Source organism: Arachis hypogaea, chromosome 19 (genome assembly GCF_003086295.3).
Source record: "Arachis hypogaea cultivar Tifrunner chromosome 19, arahy.Tifrunner.gnm2.J5K5, whole genome shotgun sequence".
NCBI lineage: Eukaryota > Viridiplantae > Streptophyta > Magnoliopsida > Fabales > Fabaceae > Arachis > Arachis hypogaea.
Window position 1 is genome coordinate 154231899 of NC_092054.1, and position 13642 is coordinate 154245540.

Consider the following 13642-nt stretch of genomic DNA (forward strand, 5'->3'; position numbering starts at 1 on the left):
TATTACAATCAGAGTTTCTTTGTCTGTCAAGAGAACCAAATCCTGTGTTGCAGGTTTTCTCTTGTTTGGGGTGATGCTTTGCCATATCTCAATATAACGTTATAAAGAGGGAGGGAATGAGTTTAATTCTGTGCTATAATAGTTTTAAGAGTTTTATATTATCAACTTATCAGATTATTGTGTGTTAGATTTTTAAATTAATAAGTGGTTTTATTTTTATCAAATACTTTGTTTGATGTCTTAGGTGTATAGAAAGCTTATAATTGATGTTTGAGTTTGTAGTTCCTCTTAACACATGCCTCCACAATTACAGTCGTCTAAATTAATTAAAGTCACGCTACATAATTTATGGGGCTAAATTTAATTATCTACTAGTTACTAACTTGCAAGTTGCATATATTTTTTTTTTATTTGTTTGATAAGGTGGAACACTTGTTTTGAATTTTGTTGGAAAATTGGTAAAGGAATAAAAACATGAAGAAGCTTATGCCACAGAATGAACAAGTAAATTACAAATCGGAGTGCACCAACAATAGATTTTTTTTTTAATAATGTTCCAACAATAATGAACTGTCATTAGAGCCCCCATTAAAGAAAACAAGAAAAGAAGTGAACAAATTTTGGGTTGCAACTGTTATTTATGTGGCCAAACACAAGGGCAAGGTATCTTGTGTATGAAGTTAATAATCATTTGGGCCAGCATTGCCCTTCCAACTTTCAAGGTGTAAAATCTTAAGTCCCTTGTGTTGGGACCATATATAATTTTATTGTATCTTTGAGTTAGTTTGAATCCCACGCGTCTATATAATAATAATAATCTTAAACACTTGATGAGGTCCATGGTATAAACTAAAATGATGATGACAAGCTTCCAATAATGTTTATAGAATTTATAACATCAACTACACATCAATAACAATTCCACATTTTAAGCTTCTTGTTCAATCACAAACATGGGAGGCACAAAATCTCTGAATTGTACCTTGCTGCTTTCAATTACTCTCACTTTGCTTTGTGGTTTTCTATTGAGCTTTTCCATGGCTACTGTTTATTTTGTTGGTGACCAAGATGAATGGAATAGCCAGACAGATTATGCTTCATGGGCAGAGGGAAACAATTTTACTCTTGGTGATCTTCTAGGTACATATAAATATATATATATTTATTGTCTTTTATTTATGTATACTGATTTACCAAAATATTATTTATTCACAAAAAAAATCAGTCATCGTGTATTATTTGTGTATAAATACATGTGCTATTTATCTTATTTTCAACGTATATTTTATATTTCAACATCTATTTTATACGAGTGACTAATTTTTAGTATATAAGTAATATAGTTGTAAACAGCACACAAGAAACTCTTGAATTTATCTGTAGGGTATGCTTAGTTTATTTTTTTTATTTTTAATTTTTATTTTTAGAATGTTCTAATGAAAAAAAAAAGATATAAAATTAGAAAGTAAATACAATTTCATTTTAGAATAATGATGCTTAATTTTATTTATTTATTTGGTGGTTAGTTTTCAAGTATGTTAAAGGGCAACATAATGTGTATGAAGTAAGTGAGGAGAGTTTCCGATCATGTGACACAAGCAATGGAGTGTTGGCAAAATATGAGAGTGGAAAAGATGAAGTTGAACTCAAGAAGGTGAAGAAATATTGGTTCATTTGCAACATTGCAGGGCACTGCCTTGGAGGCATGAGATTTGGAATTGATGTTAAACAAAGAACCAATCTTACCTACCATGCTTCAAATTTCAGTGATCATGCATTAACCCCACATAACAATATTGAACCTACTCCCTCATATAATAATAATAATTCTTCTATAAGTTTTGCCTCCGAAAGATTAAGAGTTTGGAGCTTTGTTATTCCTTTTGAATTATTATTATTATTATTATTATTATTAATTTATTAGTGTTATTGTTCAACGTTGATTTTTATTAAGAATTTAAACCTAGGCACATATTGTAGGTTTGACTTTATTTTTTGCACATTATTTTTTTTTTCTTTCTAGTTTTGATCTACATGTTTTTCTATACTCTTTCTTCCTCAACATTATGATTGTATTTAGTATTTTAGTAAGTGTACTATTAGGTAGCGTTTGGTGGAAAGAAAGAGATAGAAAGATTGAGACTGAGAAACAGAGACTAAGAGAGAAATTGAAATAAATCTCAATATTCTGTTTAGTGTAAAATGGGAGACAAAAATTGAAACAAAAATAAAACTCTAATTTAATTTGCACAAAGGGTAAAATTGGAATTAATTAATTGAAATGAGAGTATTTTAGGTATAAAATGTTATTAAAGTTTCAATTTCTATCTCTAAAAGTTTTAGTCCCCTGTGTCTCTACTTTTTGAAAGTACTAAAATACTGAAATTTTGGAGACAGAAATTTTAGTACCAGTCTCTGAACCAACAAACATGATAATGAATCTCAGTCTTTCAGTCTCTGTCTCAATATCTCAAAACAAACACTACCTTATAAACGCATAATATAGATGAGCAGACATGAAGATAAAAAAGTTTGATAGTTAAATAATTTATTTAATTAATATATTATTCAATTTGAGTTGGATTTTATCATCAATTTAAGAAATTCGATCCAATCTTGGATGAAATAAAATTCAATTCAATTCAACTATTGTAAGTTTGATTAATTTTTTTGGGATTATATTAAATTAAATTACCAGTTTAGATTATATTAGATTTGAAACTTAGCTTCATTGCGCGATGTAACAATCGATGCCTATCCTAATATTTAAAAGAAAAAAACAATATTACTTAAAAAAAAAATGAATTGAAACGGTTACTTAAAGTTCGGATGAAAAGAGATATTATCTCAACTGATTCTAAAAATTCTGTTACAGATTTGAAGGCAAGCTATATAAATAATGAACTATTAGGTTCTAATTTCTTGAATTCATCAAAACTCATCTATTGTTTTCTTCTTCTATTTTTTACTTTTATATTTATTAGTCATGGGTAGTGTAAACTTTGAGCAGATGATGAATTAAGTGAATTGAATAATTGCTTATTGGTTATTCCATGAAGCTATTCAAATCGAGCTTTTTAAAACTGATGCTCAAATTATTAAAATCACTTGTTAATATGTGTGTGTCATGCTTATGGTGCTGTGAAACTATAATGTATTGATTAGTATTATTATTGTTCATGGTTAAAGTATATTAATTATAATACTAATACATTTGTGAACGAAAAATAATAATAAAAGAAAAAGAAGAAGAAAGTTTATGAGAGTATGGCATGAAATTAAGTATGAAATGGATGGGGATGATATGCGGGCATGTGATGATGATGATGATGATGATGATCCCTTCCCACACCAACACCATTGGAATTCTCCGATGTGGGATTATTGTTCTTTGTATTATTATTACTCCACACCCTACATGATGGGTTCCTTGTAAGCTCTAGCAATGAGTCTCTCACATCCTCAGCCTCCACCATATCACTATCCTTTTTCTGTTAACAACCAAACAATAATCAATATTTTTCTTAGTTTCTTTTCCAAATTGAATCAGTACTGTATTTTTTAAAGGTTTAATTACTCTGTTAGTTCCTGTAGTTTCGCGAAATTTTCAATTAGATCCCTATACTTTTTTTTTTCTTTTAATTGGGTCCCTGCACCAAATTTTTTTTTTCAATTAGGTATTTCTTAATAGTAATTGGCTTAATTGTATAGGAACCAAACTAAAAAAAAAATTTCTGCAGAGACTCAAATAAAAAAAAAAGAAAGTATATGGACTCAATTGAAAAAAATTTTGGTGTGGGGACCCAATTAAAAAAAAATATAGGAACTTAATTGAAAATTTTGCAAAACTATACATTTTTTAAATCAGTAGATATGTTAAGAAAAAAAAAAAAACAAGAATTAAACTAATATTTTTTTTAATATTATGTTATGAATTGATCTATTTTCAAGTTTAAACTGATAGAAAAAAAAATGTTGAGCAATTATATTTGACTAATTTTGTTTTGAATGATGAGTTAAATGGTATCTGACCTCAACTTTGAAGACATTAGAGACAAGGCCTTTGTGGCTAGTGACAGTGGCATGTACAACATCCATGCCTAAGGTGTTGAGTGCCTCCATCAATTTCACAAACCCACCTGCTCTGTGCTCACAGAATACCTTCACAAAGTACTCCTTCCCATCTATCACTGCCACTTCCACTTGCGGCTGCACAATATTAATTTTCACTTTAGTGTGTCGAGCTCTTAAAAGAAATATATAATTATTATATAGAGTAAATGTCTTCTTCAATTTTTAACCATTTGTACGATGGACTTTGATATATGTACGTTCTAGTCTTGGTCCATAGTAGATAGAGACTGGAACGTACATATATCAAAATAGATAGAGACTGATTTGGGTTTTTAAATTTTTTAGGAGTAGAAAGTTCATCGGACAAATGGTTAAGGAAGGACCGAAAAAGATATTTACTCTATTATATATTAATACAATCTTCGTATAAAAGATAACTGCATTTGAGTTTCGACCGTGGATACAGTACCTCCATTTGTTGGGAGTGCTGCTTGTCCATGGTAAGAGTAGTGGCATCCACTGCTTCTTGCTGCATATGCTTGTGATTTGGGATAACATAGGATGCTCCGAAATGATCAAGAAACTGGTTGCTACTATCATGATGATCAACAGCAGTAGTGTCGGAATTGTTGTTATTGTCCTCAAGTTCATCTTGAAGATCCTTGACCTGCTTTTGCAAATCCTTAACAAACTCAATTGCATCGCCAAGAATGGAAGCTCTATCAAGCTTGGATATTCTTGGAACCAATGAACGAAGATTGTACAGCCTGTCATTCAGTTTCTTCCTTCTCTTTCTTTCAGCAACAAGGTTCTTTGATTGGTTCCCTTTTCCATTCCTCCTTCTGTATTTTCCATCTTCCTCTTCTTCGTTCTGATCACTGCAATCTGACATTGAATCTGACCTTCCAACACCAACAACTCCTCCTTCATTTTTGTTGTTGTTATTCTCCTTTGTCCCCACTTGCTGCTCTTCTTCTTCTTCTTCCTCCATGGCCGCTGCTTTCATTGGCTGGTTATTGTTGTTTTGGTTTTCATGGAGGAATATTGAACCTTGATATTCTTCAGAAAATGCTGCTGCTACTCCATTGTTATCGTTGTTCTTATTCATTGTTCTGAACTGTTGCATGAAGTTGAGTGGAGAACTGCATAGAGTGATGGGGATTTCATCATGTGGTGAAGTTTCTGGTGCAGTTGTGAGAACAAACTGATTATTGTTGTTGTTGTTGTTCATCATCACTTGATTTTCATTATTATTATTATTATTATTATTATTATTATTATTGTTATCATCTCCAACAACATTTGATTGCATGTTGAAACTTGTAGAGTTGTTTGCTGCTTCTTGCTCTACCAACACAATGCATTGTGCTGTCACAAAATCAATTACTTGATGATCTTCAGGTACCTTAATTAATTACATACAATAAGTTAATAAACTTAGATTAAGATTGAAAATGTGAGATCAAAGAGAATACTAATTAATTACTTGTTTGGTTACAAACAGCTCAACTAGTCCACCTGGCACTGGAATCAAAACCTGGGTCCCAATTGTTTCCTGAACCATATATTAATAAAAAAATTAGTGAATTTCATTTTGGATCACAAGGATAATTAATTAATTAATTAATTAATTAAGATAAATGGTGATGAAGAGATAGATTAATTAACTTGCAAGATATTTGGGGAATAGTTGACCCAATTGGGTTGGTTTGTTAATAGGGTCTGTGCATGAATCCTGTTCAATAAGTGAGATATTATTATTAATAATAAATATTTGAATTGAATAATGAAAAATAGGGAAAATGATTTTTTTTTAACAATTGATAGAATACAGAGTGATCTATCACCTTTAATTCTATGAGTGAGACCAGAAATAAATAAAAAAGAGAATAATGAATGGTTAGATTAAAAACTGGATACCATCCAGCATTTTTCTCACGGAGAGGATCCACTCCCGAAAATTAGAGTTGATATATACATACCCAGAATCTATCATGGAAATGGAAGTAGGAAGCTGAGAAAGAAGATAACAATGGTTAGTTCTGGGATGTGAGAACATGGTATCCCTACATGGGAAAATGTGAATGTCTTCCCCAACATTATTGTTTTGATCAGTGCCACCACAACAGCATCCCAACCACTCAACAAACCTAATTAGTTGGACACAGAATTAAGAACACAACCAAATAATGTCATGAACATTTATATATATATAGAGTTTTATTTAATAATTAATTAACCTTTGATCTTCACTTAGTTTCCAGTATACACAGTAGTCCCAACCGTTCAATCCAACAAGAGGCCTCAGTCTCTCAGTTAAGTTTTGCATCATCATCATGTTCATGTTCTTGTCACCTACACAATCAACACTTTGTCATATATATAGTTTTCATACAAGAAGACAAAAAAATCAAATATAGCATGACATATCAGGAGATCTTTTGTTTACACTTTTGAAACTTTCATATAATTAAAAGAGAAACTCTTGCAGCCAGCAAGGGCAGAGTTAGACTAAACTTTAGGGGGGTAAAAATTAATTTTATAATATAAAAGAGATTAAATTAAATATTTTAGAAGGTTAAATTAAAATTTTTATATAATTTATAAAAAAAGTTATTAATTTTTAATATTTTTTATTATTACTTAATTAGTATAAATATTAAATTGTTTTTAATAAATAAATTTTACTAATTTACGTATATAAACTCTAAAAAAATATGGGTATAAATCATATTGATTTATGAGTGTAAAATTCTGATAAATATAAATGTAAATTATAGGCTTCTTGTGTGCAAAACGTTTCTAAATATATAATTGATAAAAAATAATCTTATTTACTGAGTCATAATTAAATATTCTATCCTTACTAATAAATTCTTGCATTTAATAAATAACCACTAATTAAAAAGAGTGAATGATGAGATATAGACCTGATGGAAGGAGATGATAGTAGAAGTCCTTCTTTGAACTCCCAAATGCAAAGTGTTTAAGAATACTACTAATGATTCCTTTGACTAAGACCAAGAGAAGAGAAATTGAATAACAAACAAACAAGAAGCAGGAGAAACAAAAACTAAGATCCATACAAATTGGACACAATAGTTGATAGCAAAATTTGGAACATATCCACCCCCCTTATTATGCCAAAACTCCCTTGTTTAATTTATTTCACAAAGATCAATGAATAATGTGTGTTTTTTCTTTATTTATTTATATATATTGTAAGCTTTATGGCTTGTGTGTATGGCTGTTACTAGCTATATGGTAGGTGAAGTGTAGAGGGTGTATGAGAGAGAGGTTTAATTTAAGCCATGAAATAATTCTTTTATGCCTTATTATATATATGGAAATTAAAAAAAAAAAGATATATTATAAATTAAATTAGATATGAGTTGGTAATGATGGAAGGAGCATATTGCATGATCCAAGATATGGCGTATAAAACCTTAACTACCTCTTTGCTTAAGTTTTTCATTCGTTTTGGATACTATGTTCTCTCAAACAACCTCAACTACTCCAATTCCCCACTCTTGTGTTAACCACAAATGGAAATTGCAGCCTCAAAAATAATAATATAAGATGGAGTGTGTATGTGTGCACTTGATTGTGGGTGATGTAACTTTAACTAGTACATTTGATTTTTTTTTTTTTTTTTTACCCTTCAAATAAAGGTGAATTATTAATTAAGTAGGTGTACCAATCGGTACTTACATTACATGCATGTGTGTTATTACTTTAATATTCTTATCTCATAGTTAGTTATGCTCACAATGAAAAATATAATCACATTACCAAATTGTTTAAAATATATTCATAATATTGTAACGAATAAATACAAAAAAAAAAATTCTTAATTAGTTAATATTAATTAGTTTTTTATTATAAAATTATTTCTTTTAATTCTTTTTTCTTTTTTGGAAAGATTTAGGATATAGAATTAAAATTTAAAATTTAAAAAAAGAGAGATTTAAAATAAAAATAATTTTTAGAAAATTAATATTACTTAAAAAAAGAGTAATTACCCAAATCAGTCTCCAAATATTTTAAAAGCGAATATTTTAGTCTCCAAAAAAAATTAATACACAAAAACATCCTCAAAGTTTTATTCCGGAAGACAAATCAGTCCACAGTTCATTTTTCAGCAAAGTAATTATCCAAAACAATCTCCAAAAATTTAAAAAACGGACATTTTAGTCCCAAAAAAAATATACAGATCAATCCCTAACGTTTTTTCCGTCAGACATAATAGTTTTCTGTCTATTTTTCGACATGACTCACTAAATTCTTCAAGTATTTATTAGAAAAAAATATTAGTAAACATTATAATTAAATTAACTTTTAACGTTAAGTTAAACATATATGATTTCTAATATGATATTTATTATAAAGTAGAAATACAGTTAGTTTTTTGAGTTAATTGATAATTTGGTGATCAAGTTGAGATTCAAATAAAAATATATAGAAGAATAACTTTGATTATTATACTTAATTTTTAGCTATCACACCAAGCTAAATTATATTCAATATAAAAATATCAAATAGTTTTAATTTTCGGTTTCTTGTAGAATAATTTCTAATAATTTTATTGAATAATATTGAGTGACAATAAATATATATATAATTTTTTATATTTTTATGCAAAAATTCTTTTTATATTATAAATACATATATAAGAATTTAATAAATAAATTTATCATTATTTTTGTCTGAAAATAAGCAAAAAATTATGGTACAGTATTATTGTGTAATTAATAATAATAATAATAAAAAGAAGAATTTTATTTTAATATATTTTTTTAATGTAGTGTAATTGATACTAATAAATGTCACTGAATGCACTATAATCTTACATAGTATATACACATGTATATAATCAATGTTTGGATTATTCCTTAATGAAAGACATATCTGACTTGGAGTTAGATAATACTCAACATAACAAAATAAAATGTACAAACAACAAAACATGAAACTAAACAAATCACAATAATATGCTTTTAAGTTAAGAGAATATGAGACTTAGTATATCTCTTTTTGTTGGATTTAAAATTGTGTATGTAGTGAGGATGGTTTAATAATATTTTTTTTAAAAATATCATATTAGAAATAAAATAGGTTTAATTTGACCTTAAAAGTTAATTTGATTATAATATCTACTAATATTCTTTTTCTAATAAATACTTGAAGAATTTAGTGAGTTATGTCAAAAAATAGACGGAAGATTGTTGTGTCTGATAGAGAAAAATGCTAGAATTGATTTGTATATTAAATTTTTTTAAGAACTAAAATGTCCGTTTTTTAAATTTTTGGAGACTGGCTTGAGTAATTATTCTGCTGAAAAATAAACTGAAAATTGATTTGTCTACTAGAATAAAACTTTAAAAATATTTTTGTGTATTATATTAACCTTTTAAAAAAAATTAAAATGTTCACTTTTAAAATTTTTAAAAACTGATTTATTACTTTAAAAAAAATTAATGTCCTAATTAAACTCGTAATGAATAAGCAATTAAGCATAAACTCTATTGTAATTTGAGTCTTTTTTGAGTGCCTAATATGCATAATGTTAGATTTAACTGAATAAGAAAGTTTAGGAACTAGCATTTTTATTAAAATTTGACTTGCATTTAATCAACAAAAGAAAAGTAAATAATTTCACACCATTGAATAAAATCTTACACCATTAAAAATATTAATAATGACTAATTAATAGTTACAAATAACAAAATTTGCTGGTCTTCTAATACTACTCTTGATTGAATAGTAGTATGTGTAATGATTAAGATTCACCTTTTTTTTATGATAAATATAGAAAATTAAACTTCTTTATACATGTTGAATATATAATGGTGATGATCTTAAAGCCAAACCTGATAGGTAGTTGAAATTTTGTAATTGGCATGCTCACTCTAATACTTTGTGAGAATTATTACATGACTTACTTACACCTTATATTATAACTAAAAATAAATCACATTTAATTTAACTTCAAATGTCCTGCTTAATAGAAGTGAAAAGGCACTTCCCACCCGCCACTATATATAATTTCCAATTAGACTCACTATCTAGCTTGCCATTTCCTTTATACTTCTTTTTTGAAATTATAAAAAACTTAGCCCTCTAAATTAGGGTTCTTTTTTTTAAATAAAAAATATTAGCCCTCTAAATTAGAGTTAAACCCCACCCCCCCTCTCTCTGGCCTCACGCAAGTGTTATCCCTAATCCAAACTAGTTTGTTAGCAAGCAAGTAAAGTATGAACTAGAGGATGAAATATTTTTTTTTTGAAACAAAAGTTTAACAAAACCAAGTGGAGCAACTAAAGAACACACCGTTACAAGACAAACAAATATAAATTAATTCGTAGTTATTTCTGGCATTATTATTAATAACTAAAAAATTAAAATCAATTCACTCTTTGTAATTCATAATCGACTTATTAACAACTTATTCTGGCATTGTTATTAATAACTAAAAAATTAAAATCAATTCACTCTTTGTAATTCATAATCGACTTATTAACAACTTATGATGTATCTGCTTCTTGATTTTTGAATATTCTGTCATTTTTTTATCACGTATTTTAAATAACCAAAAAAACTAATCAACCACCTATCAAATATATTAAGAAGATATCTTACTCCATATCCAAATCAAATAAAGTTCATGAGTCAAAACAAGGTCAGATGTTTAATAATGGTGGATGTGTTATATATATGTATGTGTTTCCATGCATGTTACTTTATATATTTTGAGTATGTGTGTGAATGCAATCTATTTTTTTCTTTTCTGCGACGACTTGCGTTATATTGGATTAAAACCTTCAACGACTTTTGCTGAAAAAAGCAGCCTCAATTGTAATAATAATCAAGTAACCATATCCCTACCTCTACCCTCCATTATTTGCATGTGCATGGCCTTATAACCACACATTATTTTTATTTTTATATATGTATTAAATTAGAAAAGAAATCAACTTAATCACTTATTATCTCAAAAGTGATATATTATTAAAAAAACACATAACAATTATAACTCAAATGACATAGACTCCCCATACTCAATTAAGAGGTTGCGGGTTTGAGTCTCATTTTTTTCAAATTTTTGGCCAATGAGTCAACTACTCCATCATCAATAATAATAGTGTCCTTTTTATTTGTGTGACCCAAAATAATTCCACTGATTTCAAATAAAAATAGCTATATCTAATAGAGACATATGAGAGAGATTTTTTTTTTTCAAATAAAATATATAACCCTTTATCACATAGGCTGCGTTTGTTTACAGAGACAGGATACTGAGACAGGGGTACAGAAACACAAAATCGTGTTTGACAGAAGAGATATGGACAGAAACAATGTGTTCAGAGACAAGTGTATTTTGTGTCCATTCTGACAGGAAGGACACGGAGACACTAACAAAAGACACAACTTATTTTTTATTTTTTCTTTTATTATTGTTATTGATTTTTCATAATTATATTTTTTATTATTATATTTTTCATTTCAAATTTTTAATGGAAAAAAAATAAAAATAAATTGAATTTTTAAATTTGTTCTAGTTTATCACCAAATAGAATACAAGAACATAAAATTTTGTGTCTCTGTCCATCCATCAGTGTCTTGTCTTATCTTATTCTCAGTATCTTGTCCTATTCTGTTCTCTGAAAGAAATGCAGCCATATATATCTATAAAAAATATTTTATTAATTAACTCCAAGATAGAAATTAGAGTTGAATCCATAATTTTTCAATTTTATTATAAAGTATTTATCCATATCAATTTATAACATATTGGATTAATAAATACGTTAGCATCTCTATTTATTATGTAATAAAGCAGTAGTGCCATTAAGAAAAGAGAATGTTTATTTAATTTGAATAGTCATATACAAATCAGGTTACTATTTTTCTACTCTTTACTTACAATCTAATTAATCTCTAAGTTGCTTTAACCTAGCTACTTCTAGAATCTCGTCATCGTATAACTATATTAGCATCTATAGTGACGTGTGTTCTTCGATTTGTTTTCTTTATTTTGACTTATATGAATTTAAGTTTGACAAAGTCCAATTATACAAAAAATATATACCTTAATTAATTTCCTTCTTTTTCACAACAAGCTAAGCATATTCCAACATCCCTTTCAAATAATAATAGACCTTTAGTTTAATTAAGTTGGATTGATCTAACAGTTAGTTTATTAGTCTATTTAAATAAATATCGAGAATTTAAATTCTATTTTATATATACAGTAATTTATTGACTAATAATAAATTTTTAAATAAAATTTTAATTCACAAAAAATTAATCCGTAACATACTAAGTTAAAAAATTAAAAAAATAATAATAGACATTTCTCCATTTCATTCCTATTTTATTTCATTTTGTGTGACTTTGATTCCATTGGCACAATAATTATCCATAGACCACAACCAAACAAATGCCCCAGCCACCCAAATCACCATCACAATTATTCCACAAGCACCACCCTACCCTATTCTAAATTACCCATGCATTATGTCATTATATCATCAGCATATCAAAGTTCAAACCAAATTCAGGAGGAGGAATAACGATTTAGAAATTATAATGAGTTTTAGGATCATTTGATGAATAAATAATCAGCAAATTAAACCATTTTTTCATTGGAAATGTAAAATGCTTGTTTTTTCTAATGAAAATATTAGATTTAACTTCTATATATTATTGTTGTCAAAGGTATAAAAAATGGGACCTATTTAGATAAATATATTAAAAATGTATTTTTTTAATTAAAAATATTTTTTAAAAATTAAAATTTAACACATATAATCAATTAATAAACTGTGTTATTTTATTAAAATTAGACTGAACAAATCAGTTTAACCAAAAAATTAATAAATTAAATTTTAAATCGGTATAAATTAATAATTTTTTAAAAAAATGACTATAATATTCCTATTATTAAAAATAACTAAAATATCCCTTATATATATATATATTGAAAATTCTAAATTCTAACTCTACGAGGACAAAGAAGAAAATGACTAAAATTTAAGATTTTTAAAATTAATATATATAATAAGAGTATTTCAGTCATTTTCTATAATAGGGATATTATAGTTATTTTGTATAAAAAATAATATTAATTAGATCGATTCAAAATTTGATTCACTATTTTTTGGTCAAATTAGTTTGTTTTGTCTGGCCTAATTTTGACAAAAATAATACGATTTAATCGATTATATATGTTAAATTTTAATTATTAAAAAACATATTAAAAAAAAACGTTTTAAACATCTTTATCAGAATGACTCCCATAAAAAATATCTACACTACTTTCTAATTATTTATTATTATATTAATTAATAAAAATATTTGACTTAACTATCTCACTACTATTTCTAAAAAAAATACAAGTATAATTATTTCTGTTAAACAACGGTGTATGTATAGAACTATCCTATACTAGGGTAAGTTTTATTAAAATCCTTTGAGACTATGCGATATTACACATGATGTTTTTAATTAGGGTTGCTAACATTATCCTAATCCATAGATATTTACCTTGTCCTTGTTTGTTTAAGGC

The 13642-nt window shown here is 27.2% G+C and overlaps 1 protein-coding gene and 1 non-coding gene across 2 annotated transcripts; one reads left to right on the top strand and one right to left on the bottom strand.

Annotated features, from left to right (window-relative positions):
* The first annotated feature begins 3004 nt into the window (after positions 1–3004).
* Positions 3005–3093, top strand: LOC112781968 (small nucleolar RNA SNORD36). The gene has a single exon (XR_003192714.1). It is a non-coding gene; the product is annotated as a small nucleolar RNA SNORD36 (small nucleolar RNA).
* A 44-nt stretch (positions 3094–3137) lies between these two features.
* Positions 3138–7304, bottom strand: LOC112775098 (transcription factor ABORTED MICROSPORES). The gene is made up of 8 exons (XM_025818566.3): positions 7005–7304; positions 6315–6429; positions 6057–6224; positions 5743–5809; positions 5561–5629; positions 4544–5479; positions 4033–4209; positions 3138–3491 (listed from the first exon to the last, which is right to left on the bottom strand). The coding sequence occupies exons 1-8, from the start codon at positions 7156–7158 to the stop codon at positions 3279–3281; spliced, it is 1899 nt and encodes a 632-aa protein (XP_025674351.1). The 5' UTR covers positions 7159–7304; the 3' UTR covers positions 3138–3278.
* Between the last annotated feature and the right edge of the window lie 6338 nt (positions 7305–13642).